This window comes from Spinacia oleracea, chromosome 5 (assembly GCF_020520425.1).
Source record: "Spinacia oleracea cultivar Varoflay chromosome 5, BTI_SOV_V1, whole genome shotgun sequence".
Classification (NCBI taxonomy): Eukaryota; Viridiplantae; Streptophyta; class Magnoliopsida; order Caryophyllales; family Amaranthaceae; genus Spinacia; species Spinacia oleracea.
The window spans coordinates 120,409,414-120,433,340 of record NC_079491.1 but is presented as its reverse complement, the minus strand read 5'-3'; the positions used below and the strand labels follow the sequence as shown (position 1 = coordinate 120,433,340).

The window sequence follows — 23,927 nt, the reverse complement described above, 5'->3', positions numbered from 1 at the left end:
CATCGGGCAATTTCAAGGAGTTAAAATATCAAGAGGTTGCCCGAGTATATCACACCTCTTTTTTGCAGACGACGCCATCCTATTCTTCAAAGCCACAGATACAAGCTGTCGAAATATTACTGATATTATCTCCCGATTCTGTGACATATCGGGCCAGCAACTTAACTTGGGAAAATCCTACTTCAAGGTGAGCCCTAATACATCAGTTGGAAAACAAGGTGTCTTTAAGAGCATCCTGCGCATGCAACAAGTCTCTTCGCTTGGGACGCATCTAGGAATCCCTATTGATCTTCCAGGTAAGAAGTACTCGCATTTCCAATTTCTCATCGACAAGATATCCAAAAAGGTAAATGCGTGGAATACTATTCCACTTTCTCAATGCCAAAAGCTTATTCTCATTAACTCGGTTCTCATTTCAATGGCTTCTCATGTTATGAATTGTATGGAACTTCCCTTATCGGTAACATCCAAAATCGATTCCTTGTTAGCTCGGTTTTTTTGGGCTAATATGCAGCGTAAAGGAGTGCATTGGGTGAATAGGCAGGTTCTGAACACTCCTAAAGGGTTGGGAGGTCTCGGCATAAGAGGCGCTTCCCTTTTGAACACAACACTGCTTATGAAGAATGCTTGGCGTATGGCGCACAACTCTGCCTCGATGTGGGCTCAGGTCTGCCGGAATAAAATTTCGCTACCCACAGTGACAGGGGTGGCGACGGTTATTACAGGCAGAAAACTTTCTTGGGGGATGCGGGGGATTGCTAGGGCTGGGAACTTGTTACTGAAGGGGTGCAACTGGAAGGTGGGGAATGGGAAAAAGATTGTGGCTGGGAGAGATCGGTGGGTGGATGGCGAGCCCCCTGAATTTAAGTCAAATGTTACTCTTCGTCAGGCCAGGACTTGGAAGGTTAGCCACTTTATTAATCCTGATGGTGTTTCTTGGAATGATAGTAGGCTAAATGGCGCTTTTGAGTTTAGACATGCACAGAAAATAGCGGGTATGGAGCTACCTCGGACCGAGGAGGAAGATTTCCTATATTGGAAGTTTCACAAGTCCGGGAAGATTATAGTGAAGACGGCATACGCCATGCTGGTAGGGGTGGATACTGACCAAAACAATGCCCTCACCAACGGAAATTTCTTTCCAATGATGTGGGCTATGAACATATCACCGAAATGGAAATTATTTTTGTGGAAATTAATGACAAATAGTTTGGCTACAAACGTAAACCTCAACAGAAGAGGGATGGAGATCTCAGTTGAGTGTGTTATCTGTCGTAACGGAGAGGAAAGCCTGCAACATATATATTTTTCGCCAATGCGAAACAGCTAAGCAAACTTGGAGGAGCGGATCCTTAGGGATCCATTCAGAAATCAACGGCGACATTCCCTTTACGGAATGGATGCTTACCTATATCCGGCGTTTTAACAGCCAGGATGGAAGATACGGTAATCGGACAATTTACTTCATTAGCACCCTTTGGGCTATGTGGGTTGCTAGGAACAATGCAGTATTTCGAGGGCAAAGAGTCTCCGCTGATTCGATCCATGCCATCATTCAGGAAGGCCTGACCCAACACGACATCAGTAGAGATATAAACTCAGGGACGCTTCGACACCTACATCCTCCAGAAAAGGACCCCACCTACCCACCGGGTTTTTATTGAATTATCCTGGCTGGCCATGATAGGGGAGAGTCGGTTGAGCGTCTGGTCATCGACGGATCCTGGAGAAAGAGTACAAACAGAGCTGAGATGGGATGGGTGGTTGAAGACCATGATGCGGACTTGGATAGGATTTGTGGAGGAGCGACATATGGATATGCAGAATCAGCCATTCAAGCAGAGACTCAAGCGTGCCTTTTCGGCCTCACATGGGCAAAAGAACAGAATATCATTAGGATTACAGTCTTCACAGATTCTCAACAACTCGTGGACATGCTACGGAGTGAAGATTGTCACATACTACGTTTATGTTGGACGATACGGGAAATCCGTAACCTCGGCAAGAGTTTTGCTTTCTGCAACATTAACAAGGTCGACAGATCGAGAGTCCAACAAGCTCACGACTTGGCCACAGGGGCAGCAACTACTTTAATGTCTTTTTCTAATATATTTTAGTTGTTTATCTCTATAAGCTGATGTCAAAAAAAAAAAAAAAAAAAAAAATAGAGCAAGAGCATCCCATCGTTATCATTTATCATATCAATCCTAAAAACTGAGTTTTTATTTCGAACAATTTTGGACCAGTTTCGGACCGGATTTAGGTCCCGATTAATTTCTACAAACCCTTGGCCCCAGGCCATGGCCATCATGGCATCATTATAATTTATCAATCATAAAAAATTAAAAATACAGAATTGCCAAGACAATCAACCAATTCTTGTGATTTTCATTAAAAAGTGTCATCTTCATTCTCCATAGTCCTTTTCTGTTCCCTCTTATTTTCTCTCTCCTCATCTGCATTTCAATCTTTCTTTCAATTAAACAAAATGATTTCCAGTAAATAAAATTACACAATAATTTAATTGCTTGAAAAAAAAAGTTGGATATGACAAGTACCCACGATAGCTTCTGCCTTCTGGAATGGACTAGTTCACCTCAATCAACATCTATATAATTCTTTCAAATTTCTAATTGTGAACTCTCCTTGATTTTATTTTGTTCATTTTTCTTTAGTTTTCTTTTTTTCCAATTTTAGTTCAATTTTTCTGGGTTTTTCTTGGTTAAATTGATTCAATTTTTGGGCTAATTTTTCTGGGCTCACCCCAGTTCATCTAACTGGGGGAGCTCACACCGCAATAACCCCAATAATCAAGGTATAATCATGTGTTTTTGCTCATAAATCATCCCAAAGAGCATAATAAACCCCATTTTAATTACATTTACATAAAAATTGAAGCTTTTTTGCATTTTCGATTTCTTACCATTTATGTATTGCTTATGATTGCAGTGCATTAATAACGGTCATCTCTCTCTCTGTACAAGCTTACTGGTTGCTTAAATACTACCTTATTCTACTGCATTTCTCACAGATTTTCTGGGTTTATCAAATTATCAAAAAGGTAAAGCTCTCATGTTAAGCTTTTTCCTGTATTTTTATAATGGGAAAAGCTCTAAAATTAAGCTTTTTGAGTAGAGGGTAAATCTTTGTTTTGCTAAATTCTTGCACTAAAAAGGTGTGAAAAAAGGTTGAATCTTCGTAAAGTTTTTCAGAATCTGATGATGTTGATTGCCAAATCCCAATTTCCACCTTTTTAATTTTCAATTAAAATATATGCGGAGCTGTTTTTTTTTTGTTTTTTTTTTTTTTTTTTTTTTAAATGTACAAATTATGTGGGTGTCTTTTTTTGTTGTTGTTGACAGGGATTTGGGTGGTTCTGTTAGCAGTAAATAGAGAAAATTAAATTATTTTATTAGTTTTTTCGAATATAGTTTTTTGGGGGGTAGGGGGGTGGGGAAGGGTTAGAGAATGTTCATAATGACTACTGAGTTGTTCTTGATAAAGAGCAGGAATTGAGTGTGACTGATTTAAGTTGATCAGATCTGTTATTTTTATTATTTATTTGTTTTGGGATTAATGGTTGACTATTATGATTAGGTTGAGATTGAAGTAGACAGAATTCTGAGTTCTTACAACCATGAAGGGAGCTGTTCTTGTTGCTTTGACTGCTACCATTGGCAATTTCCTGCAGGGATGGGATAATGCGACTATTGCTGGTAACATTGCTTGTCCTTTTGCTGTATTTGCAGTTTAATTAGATAAAGATTCATTGTTGTCATTGTCTACAATTTTAGAGTTTTGATTCAAGTTGCTTGAGTTCTCTACTGATGGTTTGTCAATTAAGCATTATTATCTATCTAGTCTATTGAATTTGGCGAAACATGATTGTATCTTACATGTTTTAAATTTAGGGGCTATTCTTTACATAAAGAAAGAACTCGATCTATCGACTTCCATGGAGGGACTTGTGGTGGCAATGTCTCTGATTGGAGCCACGGCTATCACAACATGCTCGGGGGCCATATCAGATAGTGTTGGTCGACGTCCTTTGCTGATAATGTCTGCATTCTTCTACTTTGTTGGCAGTTTGGTGATGTTGTGGTCACCTAATGTCTACATTTTGCTTTTAGCAAGGTTATTGGATGGTTTTGGAATAGGGCTTGCTGTGACCCAAGTTCCTGTGTATATATCTGAAACTGCCCCACCAGAGATTAGGGGATCTTTAAATACACTTCCTCAATTCACTGGCTCTGGTGGAATGTTTTTATCATACTGCTTGATCTTTGGAATGTCCCTCATGGCATCACCTAGCTGGAGAATAATGCTTGGTGTTCTTGGTATCCCTTCAGTTTTCTATCTTCTATTTGCATTTTTGTACTTGCCAGAATCACCAAGGTGGCTCGTGAGCAAGGGAAGGATGTCTGAAGCGAAGAAGGTTCTAAAGAGATTACGTGGCACCGAAGATGTCTCAGGTGAATTTCTTAATTTACGTTTCACTTATATGTTGTAATATATCATGGTATACCATAGTTTTGTCCTTGTTTTTGTCTTCTAGTATTTAGAGAGTCAATCTAGCTATACCGTTCCAGTAGTACCTGCATATTAATAATTGTCAGATGTGTGGCTTTTTGTGAATCCAGCACTCACAATTGCATAGTAAGTACTGATTTTGTAGTATTTATATGTGATCATGCTTTCTCCAACTCTTAGATCGCAGACTGAATATGATTTTGGAAATGAATCTGTAACCTGATATTATCTTTGTATTCAATGTGGAGACTTAAGTTAATGAATATGTATCAAATCCAAGTGGATTCATGGTTAGCTTGAATTGACTCTTATTGTGTAACGTAGTGCTGTTTCGTCTCGGTGTATGTGTGTGTGTGCGCGCGCGTGTGTTGTGTATTTTGCTTAATTCCTGGTCTTTTGAGTACCTTAGCTTCCCTGAATGTCGACTATCTAAAATCTTAGCCCTTTTTCTAGGTCATGTTTCTTGGTTTGCCTCCGGGGAGACTAATTATTGTTTGAAAGTTTCTATGATCACAGATCATCTTAAGTAGTCAATTATATTAAGAAAAGGAAACCTGTGACAATACATGCTGGAACATCATGCTTATAAATTTGTCGCTTTATTATTATGTTACTTTTTAATGGTAATAGAAAGCGTGGGTAGCCTTTTTTCAGAGAAGATGGGGGAGCGTAGCGTTTTATTAAATCAAATCAAGTTCTGCTAAAGTTGTTACACTTTTGCAGAAAAACATCAGTCAAAATACATGCCTTCCCTAAGGAGTTGTTCCACCTAGCAACAAAATGAGCAACAGTATTCCCCGCCCAATTCATATGAACACAAGAAAAACCATTAAAAAAATCTCCTACCTTACATTCTTATAAACTTGATCTAGAAACAGAAATTCAGGACTAAAGCCTTGAGATTTCATCTTCACTTATTGAAGAACCACCATTGCGTCACATTCAGTAGCCTCTTGCAAGTATCCCAAACTTGCGCCACCTGCAGCCTATAACTAGATGCAGCTGCCTTTGCTCTGGTCACCTTCTACCTCCTGCCACCTCTTCGGGGTGGTAGAAAGAAGACCACCCCTCTCGTTTCTAATCACCACGCCCATCCCCACGTTGATCTTTTGTGTACTCCTCCCTGTATAGTTCTACCTGGTTGCTTTCAGGAAAAGTATGACGTTTACTTTAGTTGATCCTGTATATGGCTATACTAGAATAAACATAGCCGTGTCGTCAACGGAGGGAAAAAGAAGAAAAATAAAGGTATCCTTGGAGAAGATGTGGTTTAATCTTAGTCATTAAACCTTTGGTATGTTCAACTTCCAAATTGTTGAGCAGAAACAAGCTTCTGTAAATTAAGGGATAAAAAGCTGAGTGAAACCTTAATAGATAGCTTCCGCAGTTAACTTTTTCTTTTTGAGGGAACAACTTACTTAGTGAATGAAGTACCTTGTCTAATACTGATACTGATTTCCATATAGAACCTAATCCAGTCATTTTTCACATAGTGGTGTTTACGAATTACGTCTGCTAGAATTAGTCTCTGCTTACTTTTGTTTTAGGAACTAAGTGATTTGGACTTCACACAGTAAGTAGAGCTTTGACCGTCACTTAATAGTAACACGATGAGATGTTGTTTCATTTTGTCTATATGCAATTTCGCTTTGGCTAAATGACTTTTTTCAATGAATGTGTTTGTTCTACTAACAAATGAGTAGGCATTTAGCTTTTAGAGTATAATCTATAGTGATATCAAGAAACCAACTTCTTACTTTAAGTTTTGTGACTTTCTTAAGCTCTAGGTTTAACGTGGAAAGAAATTCAAAATTCAAGTAATCATCTTCGGTTCAAATAAATGTACCATTTGATGAATAGAGTTTTAGGTTTGATACGCAGGATTTTCCTTCACCAGCGAGTAATTGTATGTTTATGTTTTAAGACTATGGTTATTGACAATGCAGAACAACAGAAAATGAATAGTCGAACTTCTAGTCTGTTAGAACTATGATCCAGTGCAGCCTTCTGTCTTCATTAATTCTTCTACATGTGGCTCTCCTACCATGTTTTAACATTTTTTCTAATATGCCCTCTTTTATTCTGTACGTCTACACGGCAGACCTAAACCTTGAATTGCCATGCCACCTGAATGAGGATGGCCACTGATTATCTTCCTTCAAATTCGTGTCTATTACTTCCTTGAACGTGCACTCGTTGAGTAACATTTAAAATATTCTTCATGATTCTACTTAGATTCCTCTCCTAATATCCTTTAGGTTTCCGGTAAACATAACACAAAGAACCTGGCATGTAATAAATGAATTTATCCAAGGATATTAAAACACTTTGATTAATAGGGTTGATTTTGGGAACCATGTCAGAAGAAGGATTAGCTTACAGTTGAGGTTTCCATCCAATAAAATCACGTGTTCTCTTAAGCCTAGATACAAAATATCCCAGATGATACGGTATCTGTCTATATAAGCCACTCATATTAAATATTCTGGTGATTATCCCCTGACTAATATGTGTCCAGGATTTTTGAGAGTATATGAGTCAGTTAACCCTAGCTTTGGATCGTTATTCATAAATTACCTGACATTATTAATTTGAAGAAAATAGTGTGAGTTAAGTTCAGTTGAGTTGCCACGTGTACTGCTACATTTTGAGTTTACTCTTCTGTAGGAGTATAGTATTTTTTTTGATGTTTTGTCGCATATACCATATCGTGTCATGCCCTCAGTGGAAGACATTGCATATGATAAATGTCTGAATGATGAATTTGATGATTATGGTCATCTTCCAATTGTTTCTCAAAGGTAACTCTCTTCACCCAAAAGTACAGTTCCTGATAGGTATTTGCTTTACACTGGATAATGCTACAGTGGAAATTTTGGATTCTTAGATTTGCTATTCATTGGTTTTGGGTCATGATGGACTAATAAACATGGTTCATTTAACTCCTTGACAAGCCAATTCAATGTGAATTAGACTGTTACCTTTTGGGTAAAGAAATAAGTTCTTTGATAGCACTATGGAGAAGTAAGGCTGTTATTGCCTAAGGAAGAAACCTCTTTAGAGGCATTATGGTAATGTTGATTTCGACAATAACCTATTTAAGCCGATTTAAAAAGTGATATGCAAAAGTTATCTTCCACAGGTGAATTGGCATTGCTAGTTGAAGGACTTGGTGTTGGGGGTAAAGCTTCAATGGAAGAGTACATTGTAGAATCAGCACAGGAGAAAGAACCTGGCGCTGAGAAAGACACAAAGATGTTATATGGAGCAACAGAAGGTCTTTCCTGGATCGCGAAACCTGTGACTGGGCAGAGTGCCCCAGGTCTTGCAAACCGTCATGGAAGCAGGGTGCACCAGAGTTTTGTTGACCCTATTGTGACTCTCTTCGAAAGCTTCCATGACAATTTTCCTGATCAAGGAAGCATGAGGAGTGCACTTTTCCCTAATTTTGGGAGCATGATTAGCACGGCAGATGTTATTGCTCACGGAGATCAGTGGGACGAAGAAAATCAAGAGGGAGAAGATGATGAGCCAACAGCTGAACCTGCAGGAGTGGAGGATGATGATGATGATAACTTGAATGCTCCGTTGATTTCACGGCAAACAACAAGCATGGAGGAGAAGGACATGGGTATCCCTCCTGTCTCGCATGGTACTGTTATGAACTTAGGGTACAATGGAAGCGTCCTCGGGGAAACTGTTAGTACTACAGGCATCGGTGGGGGTTGGCAATTGGCATGGACAATGGAGGATAGAGAAGGTGAAGATGGAAAGAAAGAAAGGGAGTTTAAAAGGATGTATTTACATCAGGATGGAGGACCTGCTTCCATGCGTGGATCTCTTGTTTCACTTCCTGGTGGTGATTATGAGGAAGATGGAGATTGCATACAGGCTTCTGCTCTCGTAGGTAATCCTGCTATGTATTCCAAGGAGCTTTTAGATCAATATCCTGTTGGTCCTGCAATGCTTCATCCATCTGAAATTGTTTCCCAAGTACCAACCTGGAAAGCTCTACTTGATCCTGGTGTCAAGCGCGCTTTAATTGTTGGAGTTGGTATTCAAATGCTTCAGCAGGTAACGAATCCCATATACTCCTACTATATTTCATTTTATTTATAATTGATTACTTCAATAGTGTTTCATATTTGATTACTTCAATAGTGTTGTCAGTAGTAGTCCATTTATGATGAGCCATTATGTTGGGTTACGCAGTCATATCAAAATCACCGATTCACCTCTAGCAAATTGTAGACAATTATATCTGTTAATATTGCTTTCGTCTGTATGTGGCTGTTGCAATTGCCCGGTTTATAAACTGGTGTGCAAAAATGCACTCAATATTTCTGGAACGCCTTTTTCCTTTCCAAGATTGAAGTGTTATTAAATATTTTCTGGTTAGATCAGATCTCATTGATGAGTTATCTATCATACATTTAGACAGTATTTCCTTACATTACTTGTATTGATGCAGTTTGCTGGTATAAATGGTATTCTATATTACACTCCGCAAATTCTGGAGGAGGCAGGAGTAGAAGTTCTTCTTTCAGATCTAGGGATTAGTTCTACATCTGCATCATTCCTTATCAGTGCACTAACCACCTTCTTGATGCTTCCCTGCATCGCCGTTGCTATGAGGCTCATGGATATATCTGGTAGAAGGTATGTTGACTCCTAATTGTATATCCTATTCAGTACTACTTGAGTTGGTATTATACTGAATGTTTCCTTTTTCAGGTCACTATTACTTGCTACAATTCCGGTATTGATAGCATCGTTGGTTATCCTTGTAATAAGCTGTATGGTTAACATGGGAAGTGTGATTCATGCGGTTATCTCCACCACATGTGTGATTGTGTACTTCTGCACATTCGTCATGGGTTATGGACCAATACCAAACATCTTATGTTCCGAGATCTTCCCAACTCGAGTGCGTGGTGTTTGTATCGCAATATGTGCCTTAGTTTTCTGGATATGCGACATTATCGTCACCTACTCGTTGCCCGTGATGCTCACTTCTATTGGTTTGGGAGGCATCTTTGCAATATATGCTGTGGTTTGTGTCATATCTTTGGTGTTTGTGTACCTTAAGGTCCCAGAAACCAAGGGAATGCCCTTAGAAGTTATCACTGATTTCTTTACAGTGGATCCTAAACAATTGAAAGCTGCCAAGGCTGAGTAGCAACAACTCATCCATCATAAACAACTTACCAGATTACTAGTTTTCTTGTTGGGAGAGTATGAAATATGAATGTTGTGATGATTGTTTTAACTGAGAGACTAGTTTCGATTCAAAAACAGTTATATTGGAAAATCAGCCTTTCTATATACTTCATACTAATATTATATATATATACTCCTATCAATTTTGTTCTCTCCCTAAAAATTTACATAAATGATTCCATTATTTCCTGTTTATTTTTGCACCATATTGTATGTATTCGTTGTCATAAATGGTCGATAGATTTTGCAAGCCACCATCGCTTTCTCCTCCTCGCCAAGATTTAGCAGTCACCAATCCACCCAATCAAAGGCGGCACAACCCTCGCTTAAGTTATGGCCTTGAATTTCTCATCCTCAAGACAAACCCAGCGCATGTCAATTACATACTAGACCTGGTTATTGGAAAGGATTGCCCAATAGGTATAATGTTTGGGTTACGTTAATAGGGTACTTATTAGAAAGGGCTCTTATTAGTAATTATGAAAATTAAAATAGTTATGATACAAAAAGATTATATGAATAACTTCATATTCACTTGTATTCGCATACAACTTTTTTTTTTCATTTTTTCTTGTTCATTTATTGACCCGCCCACTATCACCTGACCCACTTTTCACCCGCACCGACGCGGCGAGACTGACCCGACCCACCCAATAACCAGGCCTATTACATACTCTTGCGCTAGCAAGCAGGTTCAGCGAAGAAATCTTCATTATCTTATTGCTCAATGTCAGGAGGCTCGGGACTTCACTACTTCAGTAATCATAGTAAGCTAACATGTACTCATGCCTACAGGAAACAAAACAGTGTGATCACGACACTTGTAGACCTAAATAAATACCCCCCTTCTGAAGAGACTACAGAGAAAAGAGACTGATGTTGGATAATGGACACTCAACTTTGATAACTTACTGAGAATTATGTACACTGCTGTATCATGTATCAACTATAAAATGCTTCAATTCTGACATTCAAAATTTTGCAATGTGATAAAACACTTGGTGCTGCCACATACATAGATCTGTTTCAGATTTCATCTTTGGCAGAAGCTGCATTGTTGTCAAAATTTCCAGGAAGCGCGTCTGATTTGGGAGGTTGAGATTCATCCGGTTGGCTACTATGAATCCCGTTCTCTGTGCGTTCATGTGATTTTGACTGCGTCCTGTAGGCCCTTTCAAAATCTTTCGCATTTACAGGATCAATTACTAACTTACTGAACTTTTGCTCCTGCAAAAGTCAAATTTGTCGCATTACAAAGCCTTCTGATTGATCTGAACAATTATAAAATATATGTTTTCGCAACCAATACCAAAAAGGATAATTACTTGAACTGGGCATTTCGATATTCCCACACAACAAATTCATGATAAGAATTAGTAGACGCAAAATAATTGTGCGAGTAAACATCAACCGGCAATTGGTACAAGCACAAACCAATTAACAGAAGAGTTCTACTACACAAGATTAAAGTCAAAATAGACTAGACCCCAGCAAACAACTATTGGGAAATAATAAATTGACAACAGAAGGTAACGGAACTCTTTTCCTTTCCGCCATCCACAGAAATACAGAGTAAAAACGTGTTATTTGGAAAAGTATTTAGCAGGTTAAAACTAATGTTAAAAGGAATATTTTGATTACACTGTCAAAAACAGACTTGAACAAAATTATCACCACTTCAAGGAATGCAAAATCAGTTACAGATGTCAATCTTAACTTCATGGGGGTCAATGTGGGTCAACTATGGGTCCAGCTTTACCCAGATTAAATTGTGAGGTTTATTCCAGGATATAAAAAATGGACAGATTTTGGTTGAAAAAAATACCGCCAATTAATGACTAGGTTCCTTGTACTTCGGCTGGAATTCAGAGCATCTAGCCTAAGCTTTTGAGAAGCTATAGTTTCACAAATTAGTTGTATGTTTTTGGCAATCTTTAGAACTGGATATGCTACTCAGATTTTTCATCCATATCAAACACCTGTACCCAGGTTCCAACCTTGGGTACACCCTTATACATCATTGCCACAGGCCCATAGGCCATAGGACACATCAGATTAGTCACAGACTCACAGATCCACTGAGAACAGTGAAATCCTACAAAACTTTGGTTTTTAAACAAGATGATAACAGTGGCATACTTGTTAAATGACTAACAGATAAAGAACCATTATAATTTGACTGTGCAACTGAAAATGGTTTCCTATTATGCGAAAGATATGTGACCAGATAACTTACGCTCTGCAAGGCCTCCAACTTCTTCTGCAACGCCTCATGTTCAGCCTGAATGCGGAAAGGAACACCACGCTTTTGGTAAACATTATTTTGTGCAAGGTCTTCATCGATATCACTAACAGTAGTTGCAAAAGGATGATTTGCTGGAATCCACCTGACTGTATCAGGGTCAACGTCAGGTGGAATTGAATCCCCTTCCTTAAGAAACACCTTGGGTCGCTTCCATTGATAAGCTCTTGACCTCCTTTTTTGATGAATTGATCGCTGTTCTTCTGTCAGAGTAACAGGGGCCAGCCGATAAACCGTTCCGCACATTTCTACTGTAGAATTACTGTTGCTTATTTTGACCAGAGGATTGTTGAATGGGTCTTCATACTTGAGAGGATTGGAGCTGTTAGAGTACAATATGAGGAAACACCCAAATAAATATACTTGAGAATTTGAAATACTCCCCCTGTTTAAAAACAATGGGCCAAATGACTTCTAGTGTTAAATGACTCAAATCTAATAACATTAGAACGAGATTATCTTATGAAGATATTTCAAAGTTGAATCTGACAAGGGTTATTTTTTGTAACAAAAATCATAGCTTTTGGCAAACTTATACTACTAAGTTGTTAGATATTGAGAAAAAAAAACCCAGATTTGAAGTCAAAAGAGTGTCACTCTCAATAAAAAAAGCTTTACAAAGATCAAACTAAATAGTAGAGATCAGATTCATACATGCCTCTTCTATCTGATCTGACTTGGCCACGTCTAACAAGATCGGCCACAGAGCCAGGACGTGTTTCCCTCAACCTTCTCGCCACATAAACTCTCACAGCAATAATCAGGCATGTAGTTGCAATACAAAATCCAAGTACTAAATTTGCTCCAGATTGTCTATTGATCTGACAAGTACCAAAACATAGAAACTATCAGGCTAAATGCTGAAAGATCAAAATATAAGGCAACAATGCTAAATATTATCTATACTAATATATTAAAGGCGTGTAGCAAGGATCGAACACTAGACCTCTTAAATTTAAAGCTACACTTCTTACCATCTAAGCTAGCCACAATGATGTTAGATATTTCCATATAAATAACAAAATATAATCTTTTTAAAATGAATAATAACGAATTAAAGAAAAAAAACAGAAAAAAAAAACAAAAGGGAATTCATTAATTAACTTAAAGATGTAAAAATTCTTCTCTTATCATCTTAAGCTTAAAAAAAAACTTAGGGTCATGGGTCATTATGCCTATGGAAGAAGGAAACATTGACACTGCCTATGTTTAGATTTTCGGAAGAAGGAAACATAATCAACTAATCATGAAGAAGAGGACTCGACTTTGTTTAGATTTTCGGATATGGGAAGGAAGTCTGTTGATCGGTCACTGATCTTGCGTGGGAATCCGATAATGGCACCGCCTATATACACACGTATATATTTACAAAAAGTAAATCCCACTAAAAGTAAAACCTGGAGCAACGCCTGGGCTACACACTAGTTTCACTTTAAATGAAAGTGTATCATTGCAAATTTTTAAGATATTATTTTCAGGTAACTAGAAGAATATACAATCATAGGAATATAGGATATCTCTATGGAAATTGACATGCTCAACTCAAGATGGGGATAACAAATTCTTACACAATCTTCAAATCACAAGCTAAGGCAAGGTAACTCATAAAAGAAACACATCTGGAACTGAGACTGCAAGGGAGAATGGATTTTGTAGTTTGACACATGCACATGTCTACACACTGATAACAAGATAATTCTATAAAGTTGATGTGAAATCTTATTTCTCTTTCCCTTCACATCTTTGTTTCTTTACCTTCAATCAAAGCATACATCGTACCATGAAGTATAATAATGGCATCTTATATACTGAATCCAAGAGATACAGTTCCCCGTATAAACTTTAACAAGAACCTAAGTTTGGCTCACAGGGTGGTTCATGTCCCATTTAATCTTCAGTCCAGTTATGCAACATACTCCTATCTATATTTTTTGCGTAATACACAAAAAGCTCCTACATCTCTTATCCAGTAAGAGCTCGGAGTCTTTCCCAAAAAAGGAGAATTGACATCACCGTCTCCATGAACTAACACAATGCTGATTGAACTTAACTGGGAAGTATTAAAATTCAGATTGGAATAAAATCAATACAAGAACATCCGCAGATATACACTTTCTGAGGGAAATTCGTGGTGGATATGCAACAACTTCAAAAGTAACCACCCATTAGCGGTGCAATCAAAACTCCATAACCATTTCCAGATCTTCCTCCAATTCATAACTAGAAATCTAGAATATCATCAAAGACGAGCACAATAAATCTCAACAACCCTCGCTCCCCCCATCCCGGCAATCCGGCATCCCCTCAACCCCAAGTAACCAACTACATTTGTCCTACAAAAAAATGATCCTCTTCTACGCCAATAAGTTTGTGTTATCGAGTACCCAAAAGCTGATAACTACCTAGAGTAATAGTGTTTGTGGAGAAGGTTTCACGGAAAGTGCAAACATCCTTCTTCCCTAACCCACAAGCAATCATTTCAAAAGAATAACTAAAATCCCTACCGTTTAATTCTTAGAAAATCTCACCAACAGATAAGAGCAAATCATTATTCAGACAAATATGCAAAAATCTAAAGGTGAACAATAATAAATTTAAAAAGAAAAAGAAAAAATAGGAGAATTATAACAGAAACTGACCACGACAACAACGGGAGGGAGAGAAGCAACAATTTGTTGAAATTTCTGAAAAGATTTCCCCAAATTAAGAACATATTTCTCACTGCGACCAGAATCGGGCTGAGTCGAAACGCTGGAATCGGTGCTACAAGCAGTCAATACCAGCTTTCCGCCATAATTTCTGGGTGGATTGAACTTCAAATTGCCATAATCGAATCCAAATTCATTTCTGAGCTCAATTCCAACGCCATTTCTACAAATTCGATGCTAATTCAAGCCATACAACAAGTCGCAGACAATTCAATTTCAGATTTAAGAAAATCCTCATCACCGGATATTGTCAAAGAGGAGGAGAGAGAAAGATGTTACCTGAGAAGAGAGTGAGTGGAATCGGAGGGAGCACAAAGATGCCATTTTTGGCAAGTGAGAAGCCAAATGAATCACACATTCACAAATAAGATACTTCGTAGAAAATTGGAATTGATTTTAGGGTTTTTTGTGTTTTTAGAATTAGGACAACCAATGTAAAGTTTTCAAGAACAATGGAAGTTTTCTTATTTCATTCTTTTGTGGCTTAAAATCGTGGCTAATTCGTAAAAACACGTTTTTATATGGTTATTGGTTTCTCAACTACGGGTTAGTTTTTAGCTTGTATAATGCACGAGTTCTCTCATAATTAAAAAGAAAATGGTACTCTATTACCGTGCTAGGTCTATCAATCCTCCTCGCTCAGACCCCCACGATACATAGATAGACGAATATACCTCACTCTATTCGAAAAACATGCTTTGAAACTATATATGGATTCAAATCTTGTTATTTATTAAGAAAAGGAAGAAGTTATTTGGAAGATTAATGCTCACCCCTCGGGAGCGGCGAGGCGGCATGCTAGCGCCATTTCGTTAAAAATATGTAACATTTCTTTAAAAAAGAGTATCATTTCACTAAAAAAAATACCATTTCGTTAAAAAATGTTCCATTTCTTTGCTGATATGTTTTTACAAAAATATCACAGCATTGGATTTTTACTTCCTCCTCACCCCTCCTCCTCTGTTGGAGTTTGTAAGGGTTAACCAAACAAAAGCTTGTCTTTGGGGAGAGTAGTCTTCCACGTTGAAGATTTCCCATCTTTGAACTAAAATTCAATCATAAATGTTATATGTATTAACATTACTTTTCTCATAGTTAGGAAAACCTCTTACTAAGGAAAAGTAAGATAGAAAGGAGTTGAAGAATATGAAGAGACACATAAGAACAAGAGTACGTATAAGATATTTGTACATAGGTGTTAAGTAATCTCAGTGTAGTGTTTTCCAGGGGTAGCAGGCTAAGCAGCCATTTGCTTCATCATCGTATTACAAAATTGTTGGGATCGATCAGGATGAGAATACATAAGTATATATTAACTGCTTTTCTCTGGTCGAGTTACTTCCAAGAGCTCAATGTTCAGATTAAATGTTGCACCAGGCTGCAGTGTAAACCAAAAAACACAACAAGCTCTTAACTAACATAGGTAGTTGATTAGTGATGAAAACATTGATCTTTGCTTTTGCCATAATAAACCATGTTCATTGATATTTCAACTGAGCCGTAAAATAATATTCAACAAACAATGCAATTAGCCAAGTAGTTGTCAGAAATTACCGGAATCTCGTTTGACCCTTTCTTCCCGAATCCAGCTTCAGGGGGGACTATCACAGTCCTCTGTTACATTTGAAGCCAAACACCCAAAAATGTAAGACATGATGACTACGATAAGCAATATGCAGTTTAGAACAACAGAGAAGAGCATTTGCACCTTGCCTCCCCGTTTCATTCCTTCAACGATATTATACAAAGCCGGTGGTGGTTTAGGTGCTGCCTGGGCAGAAAATAGTCCATTTGGGTTATCAACAAAGTCGCGCTTCCGTTCTCTCCCAGGAGTTGAACCCACTACAAATACATATGGCTGCAAAATGTAAACAAAGTCATGCTTAATACGAGAACAACACAAGAATCAAAATTGTACCAAGTCTGCAAAACCTAGGAAATACTCCAACATATATTTAGATCTTAAAGTAATATCACAATTACCACTAGTTAGTCGGTTACTACTAATGTGGCAAGAAACATAATAATAACCTGTGCAATGATCCGATTTCCAGCCAAAAGCTTAGATTCTCGACTTGATACAGCTGTTATATTGCGATATACACAATCAAAATGAACCTGCAAACCATATCCCAGGAGTAAGTTATTGGAAAACAAATAAAACAAGATTAAGAAAAGACAAAAAAAAAATCACACCTGAACTATTGATCCCTTTACAGCCACTTGTCCCTTCCCTTCATCGATATCGTAATACTTCAATCCATCAGCTGGTTCAAATTCACACAAAGTTCACGTAAAATGTAGGCAGAGAAAGCTCTTATCCCACGAACATCAATATTCAGATGAGCTTAATTAGTTCCATGAAAACAATTTCCGTCACAGTTGAAATTCGAAACATTTTAGGTCGCACCTAAATACAGCAACCTCATTGTTTCAGCCAGATTTTATGTTTATGCAATAGTATTGGATTGAATTGACATCGACCACCCTAATATCTACTTGATTACAACTGCAATCTCAACCATCTTTGGGTCTGCAAATCAGCCCAGTTGCTAGTCTCAAGTAGTTGGAAATAATCAACATACATCATGCCTCCCCAAATGATGCCATCGACACGATCTATGCTGGCTGTTATTTATTAATGTCAAGAACAAGTTTTATTTAGGTTTATATCATACACCCCCATTGTTCTATCACTTTGACAACCCAAATTAGCATGCTGCGTCTATAAAGAACAGCAACCAAACACCTTATGTAGGCAGGGGTACATTGCAAATATTTCTTCTTACATGAAAAAAAGGCACTGCACGTATGCACCTTTGATCAACTATCAGAAATGAATCCAACTCTGATCAAAAGTCATAGTAACATAGCCTTAAGTTAAAAAGCCTTATAGATAAACAAGGATCTCCGTTTTCGTATGTTCTTTTCAATGACATAGGTTTATCTAAGGGTAATGGAGCAACTTTCCAACCTGTCCGGATAATGTCAACCACAGTCCAGCATCACTGTATAGTAAAGATATTGTAGGATTCTATTCTGTAGGTAAACTAATGTTCTCATGCTCCAATATAGCACAAACCCTAATGGAAAACCTCTGAAAGAGGCAAAAGTTCATCAATTCAGCAAGAATTTCATAGCATAAAAGATAATCGAGTCTAACTACATACGAAGTATTTACTACAGTATTAATTTCTCTTACAAGCATCGGCAGCAGAAGCAACAACAGCAATTCAGAGAATCTGTGAGGTCCAATTTCATGAAATGGGAACCCCTAATGGCCTTAAATGACATGAAACTGATCATCTTATGAACTATTGACAACAGAAACAAAAGCCTTTTCAGCCTCGACCTCAAATGTCTAGTAATCCACAAGGAACAACAGCTCATGAATCATAACCAAAAAAAATTGAGATAAAAATCAATCATTAGTATAAGTGAAACTAACTTGACACAAAAAACAGACAACAACCCACCAAGAAAGCAGATTAATAAAGTTTGCAACTTTAGAAGAACAACATGTGCAAAACCAACCAAAGAACAAATGGACATTCCATAGGATACATCAAATTCAACCAATTATTGATTCCCACTACACAAAAATCAATCATACCCACATGAGCAATAACTATGAAAATAATGGATAGACATAGAATTATTGAAAGAAATTAATCAAGAATTAACAAAGAAAAGGGGGACTAACGGCTAGTAAGATAGTCTTCAAGAGGGATGATTTTCTTGCTCCTTCTCTCTCTTGCAAAGGAAGGAGGAGGAGGAGTCGATGAAATGAGGGTAATTGACAGCAATGGAGTTAGAATTGCGCATCTTCTGGAAAGAGGAAGAATCACTGATTGTTCTTCCTTATTATTAGGCCTTGTTTGGGTTTCTCTGCATTTTGAGATGATTTGATTCTGGGGAACTGCCCATTTGCCTAATGTGTGTGTCATTTTTTGAAGCTCAATTTCATGCCTATCGTTAGTTATCCATTCCACACAGTGTTCCAGTACCAGCCTAGTTATGTCCTGTGTGAGTGTGTGTGTGAGTGTGAGTGTGAGTGTGAGTGTGAGTGTGTGTGTGACTCTGTGACAGTGTGACCGCGTGAGTCTGTGTGTCTCCCATCCCACATATCCAAAGTTTCTAACTAAAGTGCCTAGTTTAACCGTGACCTTAATGGGATGATTTTACAAGGTTAGCGTTTCCAATTAGGGTGATGATAAAGGTCGCAAGTTGCGACAATATTTAGTTGTCGCAATCTTACGTGTTAGAGTTTAATTGGTACATGTATGTGCCACGTAGACTAGGCGTCATCATAATATTTTTACTATCAATGCAATATTTTTACTATGAAATTATGTAAATACGGTAATCAATATAAATAAGGAAACAAATTAGAATATTAAGATTTTCCTACCTTTTTTTGAAACATGAATAATAGAATATATAAGTTAAATATTTTAATTTCCTATTTAAATCGCGACACGTAAGCATGCCATGTCATCATTGTGACACGGCTTAAAGGTCGCATGTTGCGACCTTTATCATTTTCGTTCCAATTATACCTCGTTCTGCCGTTCTTCCGTTCGCCTTATCTAATTGACAAAAAGAAATCGCATGGTATAGTCTGATTTGATCGGATACGATGTAAAATATTTCATGATTTTATGAAAACTTATTTGATGCTATAAGTTTTGTTCTTTCTATTTTCATATACTATATTTTTATTCCTTTCATTTCCGATTTGTTACACAGCTTACACTTCTCCATCAGCCCTTTAAATAGCTTGACTTGGTAGTTGAAAATATTTGACATGATTATGGGTTAGTGACTTCTTCTTTTTTTAACACACAAACGACGGAATATTATATTAATATGACATTAGCCAAGGGTTCGGTACATAAGCAGCCCTAACAATTTGGGCAAAATAACCATGAAAAGCATACCTCCCAAAGTCCAAAAAACTACCCAAAAAGATGTACACACATACAAGCCGAAAGATCTCTATACACCAAAAGAGGGAAACACTAGCTATACAAACCGAATGAACCAAAAGAGGAAACACTCAAGATCAATTGTTGGTGACAGGATCATCCTCAATTTCAACAATGGATATAGGTTTATCCTTTGTTGAACCACCAACAACAAACGTCACAAAATCCTTAGTTCCCGAAGAACCACCTTCCTTTAAGTCTGGCTTCTGCTTAACCACCTGCATATCATCCTTGATAGAGGAAATAATTGAGCCAAACACAATCTCTGACGCCTTAGAAGAAGTAGTAATCCTATTCAAAAGTTGATATCCTTGCATCTGCTTGCTTCTGGATTTCTTGAATGGTTTGTTGAGCTTCTTCTCTAATTCTTTGAGCAAAACCTGGATTGGTGACTTCAAAATCGTGCTCATAATCTTTAACAGCACAGAGGAGCAAAGAAATAAAGTTTTAAACCAACCGCAATAGAAAGACACATCCGAACCAATTGATGAGCAACCTTATTGTAAGCCCTAGGAATGTGAGAAATAGAAACGGTTCAATTCTGCTGTAACAACTGAGCCGCCTCTCTAAGAAATGGCCCTAACTCATGATGAGAATAATCATCCACTGAATCCAAAAGGTCCTTAAGTTGTAAGGCATCAGTCTCGATCTCCACTTTATTACACATGTGATCTTTGGCAATCACCAAACCTTCTCTGATGGCATACAACTCTGCAGCTAGGGGAGTGTTGACATTAAATTTAGAAGAATATCCCAAAATCCACGAACCAAAAATGCTTCTGAACACTCCTCCCCCACAAGCTAGGTCCTTGGATCTCCAAGCAGCATCAGTGTTAAGCTTAATAAAACCTTGTGAAGGAGGCAACAAAGAGTTTCTAGGTTGTTCCTTCATCACTTCTTTTCCTTTGTCATCCTTCTGCAAAATATGATTAGTACGTAGAGGCCCAGTCCACATAGAATTTGTTAAAAAGAGTAAAAGAATTAATCATTTTTAGATCAAAAACAACTTTGTTCCTAGAATTCCAAATATGCCAAAAAGCAACGCAAAAAGTGACTTCCCATTTCATATTTTGAGAAAGATTATAAGAAATCCAGTCATTCCAGTTAGAATTAAAGTAAATCTGAAAGTCACATTTTGAAGGAATAGTGAGTGTTTGGAAAATGTATTTCCATAAAATACTAGATTTAAACAGTTCTTAAAGAGATGTAAATGATTTTCAGAATGCAAAAGACATCTAGGACGGGTAGAAGAAATTAGGGGCATAAAAAAGCTTAATTTTTCAGCAACAAGAAGTATTTCATGCTTACAATTCCAAATCAACATTTTATATTTAAAGGGGATTCTTATTTTCTAGAGAGACTTCCAGGAAAACAAATTAGAGTTGGAAGAAAGGGATTGAGAAAGTAAGAGGTGATGAGTTGATTTAATAGTAAAAGCACGATATTTAGAATAATTCCATCTGATAAAATCCTCCTCTTCTGAATGCTTGGGAATTGGGTAGGCCAAAATAGACTCAATTAAATGATCAGGAAGAAGATATTTTATATCATCAAGATCCCATTTTCCATTCCTTATAATATGAGAAACAAACCAATGAGCCTTACTATTAGGAACTTCATAAGCCATAGATTTATAGATAGGACCATCCCCTATCCAATAGTGATACCATAAGGAGATAGACCTACCATTACCTATCCCACTATAAGACCCTTATGAAGAAGACTTCTCCCTTTAAGAATGTCCCTCCACAAAGGAGAATGATAAGGTTGGGGATTACAATAAAAAAAATGGAAGAATTTTTTGAATATTTTTCATTTAGCACCTTTACCCAAATTTTATCAAGCTTGGTAAGCATGGTCTAGCCTAATTTAGCCATAAAGGCTATATTCCATTCTTTGAGGAGCCTAATTCTCAAACCCCCTACTTCCATAGGTTTAGCAATCTTATCCAAACTGATTCTAGGAGCAAAGCCACAGCCTCGCCAGGCCCAGCAAGGCCTTGGCCCGCGCACGCTAAGCGTGCTGTTGCGCTGCGAGCAGCGACTGCTCGTGTGGGCCGCAAGGCCTGCGCGGGTGGTGTTAGGTTATGATACATATGACATTACATAGATCATGCGGAAACAACCATTAACCCAGGACAACATATTATTTACACATAATCATATAGCATAATTTAGATGCATACTCTTTGTTGCGTGCCCTCCCTAGCTGCGCCCGAACCGAACAAGAACAAGTCTTTAGGACTCCAAGTGTCGTCCCTCCGTAGATAGTCCACAGCACGTCCGGATCCGCCTTAAGATTGACCAACTAGAATCGCCCTTAAGGTACTAGAAAATTTCGGCACTTTATGAGCAAGATGTGTGTTTTAATTTTCTCTCAAAAAACTCACTTTTTGAATACTTTGAAACTTATTATAAATTGTGAGCCCTAGCCTCATATTTATAGGGGTATGGAAAGGGAATCGAAATCCTATTCAGATACAAATTAATTAAACCTAGAATCCTACAAGAACTCTAATTTAATTAATTTAGGAATTTAATCATTAACCGAACTCTGCATGTTTTAGGAAACGTGCACGAACACAAACACTTGCACACACACGCACGGCAGCCACGATGGGCCCCCATGCGTGCGCGCGAGCAGCAGCCCACGCAGCGCCCGCGCGCGCTGCGCGTGCTGTGCGCGCTGTGCGCGCTGCGCAGCCTGCTGGGCCTGGCCTTGCGCTGGGCCTGGCGTGGCTGTTTGTGCGGCGCGCTTGGCTTGCTGGGCGATGGCCTGGCTTCGTGCTGGGCCTCGTCCGGCAGGCCTCGTCCGATGCTTATTCGTACGATGCGCTTCCGATTAAATTTTCCGATTCCGGAATTCATTTCCGATACGAACAATATTTAATATTTCCGATTCCGGAATTAATTTCCGTTTCGAACAAATATTTAATATTTCCGTTTCCGGAATTATTTTCCGATTCCGGTAATATTTCCGATTCTGACAATATTTCCGTTTCCGGCAATATTTCCGATTCTGGCAATATTTCCATTTCCGATAATATTTTCCGATACGTACCATGTTTCCGTTTCCGGCAACATCTACGACTTGGATAATATTTATATTTCCGATACGATCCATATTTCCGTTTCCGGCAATATCATCGTTTCCGGAGTATTCATTTCTTGCCTGTGACGATCTTAGCTCCCACTGAAACCAAGATCCGTCGGTTCCGAATATTCATAGATGGAGTATTTAATGCCATTAAATACTTGATCCGTTTACGTACTATTTGTGTGACCCTACGGGTTCAGTCAAGAGTAAGCTGTGGATTAATATCATTAATTCCACTTGAACTGAAGCGGCCTCTAGCTAGGCATTCAGCTCACTTGATCTCACTGAATTTATTAACTTGTTAATTAATACTGAACCGCATTTATTAGACTTAATATAGAATGCATACTTGGACCAAGGGCATTATTTCCTTCAGTCTCCCACTTGTCCTTAGGGACAAGTGTGCATTTCCTAATTCCTTTGTCGCTCGATGCTTGCTCTTGAACATAAGGTAAGAGTTGTCATCCTTATTATGTCCAGAGGTGTTCCTCGGTTTCAGAGTTCAACTGATCAAATAAACAGATAATCATAGCCTATGATTCATCCGAGCACGGCCATGCATTTCACAGTTTCTAGCTCTCCGAGTGGCCTTGTACAACTTTTAAGCATCTCATCCCGATTTATGGGAGGACAATCCCAATCTTGCGATCTTGAGATTAGACTTCGTTTGATAGGTGATTACCTGAGCGTTGCCTTTATAGCCTCCTTTTACGGTGCGACGGTTGGTCAACGTCAAAGCAACCAGTTCTCAAACAAGTAATCTCAAATCACTCAGGTATTGAGGATTTAGTGTCTAATAATTTTAATGAAATTTACTTATGACAGACTTTCATCTCTTACAGTAAAGTTTCATAGGTCTTGTCCGATACTAGTCTTCCCAAAGTAAGTATCTATGCAAATGATTATGACATTGCCATGTCCACATAGTTCAAGAAACCGAACTACTAGTCATCTTGCATTCTAGTCGTCTAACGTTTTCTATGCGTCCAATTTTATAGAAAACTCCGACTAGGGACCATTTTCAACCTTTGACTTTCAAGTTCACTTGATAGACATTTCTTAGTCACAGGACTGGTCCTGACA

At 38.0% G+C, this 23,927-nt stretch overlaps 4 protein-coding genes across 4 annotated transcripts; 1 reads left to right on the top strand and 3 right to left on the bottom strand.

Moving 5' to 3' along the window:
* Window positions 1–2,357: 2,357 nt before the first annotated feature.
* Window positions 2,358–9,883, top strand: LOC110792394 (monosaccharide-sensing protein 2). Its single transcript, XM_021997195.2, has 7 exons — window positions 2,358–2,815; window positions 2,950–3,061; window positions 3,598–3,716; window positions 3,912–4,472; window positions 7,673–8,604; window positions 9,002–9,189; window positions 9,265–9,883. The coding sequence occupies exons 3-7, from the start codon at window positions 3,638–3,640 to the stop codon at window positions 9,707–9,709; spliced, it is 2,205 nt and encodes a 734-aa protein (XP_021852887.1). The 5' UTR covers window positions 2,358–2,815; window positions 2,950–3,061; window positions 3,598–3,637; the 3' UTR covers window positions 9,710–9,883.
* A 744-nt stretch (window positions 9,884–10,627) lies between these two features.
* On the bottom strand, window positions 10,628–15,674 carry LOC110792395 (protein MULTIPLE CHLOROPLAST DIVISION SITE 1). Its single transcript, XM_021997196.2, has 5 exons — window positions 15,040–15,674; window positions 14,692–14,937; window positions 12,707–12,873; window positions 11,987–12,374; window positions 10,628–10,977 (listed from the first exon to the last, which is right to left on the bottom strand). Exons 1-5 carry the CDS (start codon window positions 15,082–15,084, stop codon window positions 10,777–10,779), a joined length of 1,047 nt encoding a protein of 348 aa, XP_021852888.1. The 5' UTR covers window positions 15,085–15,674; the 3' UTR covers window positions 10,628–10,776.
* A 137-nt stretch (window positions 15,675–15,811) lies between these two features.
* On the bottom strand, window positions 15,812–18,799 carry LOC110792396 (peptidyl-prolyl cis-trans isomerase FKBP18, chloroplastic). Its single transcript, XM_021997197.2, has 6 exons — window positions 18,464–18,799; window positions 16,957–17,027; window positions 16,792–16,878; window positions 16,469–16,618; window positions 16,315–16,374; window positions 15,812–16,138 (listed from the first exon to the last, which is right to left on the bottom strand). Exons 1-6 carry the CDS (start codon window positions 18,705–18,707, stop codon window positions 16,073–16,075), a joined length of 678 nt encoding a protein of 225 aa, XP_021852889.1. The 5' UTR covers window positions 18,708–18,799; the 3' UTR covers window positions 15,812–16,072.
* A 1,484-nt stretch (window positions 18,800–20,283) lies between these two features.
* On the bottom strand, window positions 20,284–20,640 carry LOC110792393 (uncharacterized). The gene has a single exon (XM_021997194.2). The coding sequence runs from the start codon at window positions 20,638–20,640 to the stop codon at window positions 20,284–20,286; it is 357 nt and encodes a 118-aa protein (XP_021852886.2).
* Between the last annotated feature and the right edge of the window lie 3,287 nt (window positions 20,641–23,927).

Bases quoted from the DNA above. Each gene is read 5' to 3' on its own strand.
- LOC110792396 (XM_021997197.2), bottom strand. From the start codon at position 18,707: ATGACACACACATTAGGCAAATGGGCAGTTCCCCAGAATCAAATCATC. The intron at 16,879-16,956 runs GTGTGATTTTTT...TATGGTTTGCAG, and splicing joins TAAAGGGATCAATAGTTCAG to GTTCATTTTGATTGTGTATA. The intron at 16,139-16,314 runs GTAATTTCTGAC...TTTACACTGCAG, and splicing joins AAGGGTCAAACGAGATTCCG to CCTGGTGCAACATTTAATCT.
- LOC110792393 (XM_021997194.2), bottom strand. From the start codon at position 20,640: ATGAAGGAACAACCTAGAAACTCTTTGTTGCCTCCTTCACAAGGTTTT.
- LOC110792395 (XM_021997196.2), bottom strand. From the start codon at position 15,084: ATGGCATCTTTGTGCTCCCTCCGATTCCACTCACTCTCTTCTCAG. The intron at 14,938-15,039 runs GTAACATCTTTC...GGCTTGAATTAG, and splicing joins TCCACTCACTCTCTTCTCAG to CATCGAATTTGTAGAAATGG. The intron at 12,375-12,706 runs GTATGAATCTGA...GTACTCTAACAG, and splicing joins AGATCAGATAGAAGAGGCAT to CTCCAATCCTCTCAAGTATG.
- LOC110792394 (XM_021997195.2), top strand. From the start codon at position 3,638: ATGAAGGGAGCTGTTCTTGTTGCTTTGACTGCTACCATTGGCAATTTC. The intron at 3,717-3,911 runs GTAACATTGCTT...TTTTAAATTTAG, and splicing joins GGATAATGCGACTATTGCTG to GGGCTATTCTTTACATAAAG. The intron at 8,605-9,001 runs GTAACGAATCCC...GTATTGATGCAG, and splicing joins GTATTCAAATGCTTCAGCAG to TTTGCTGGTATAAATGGTAT.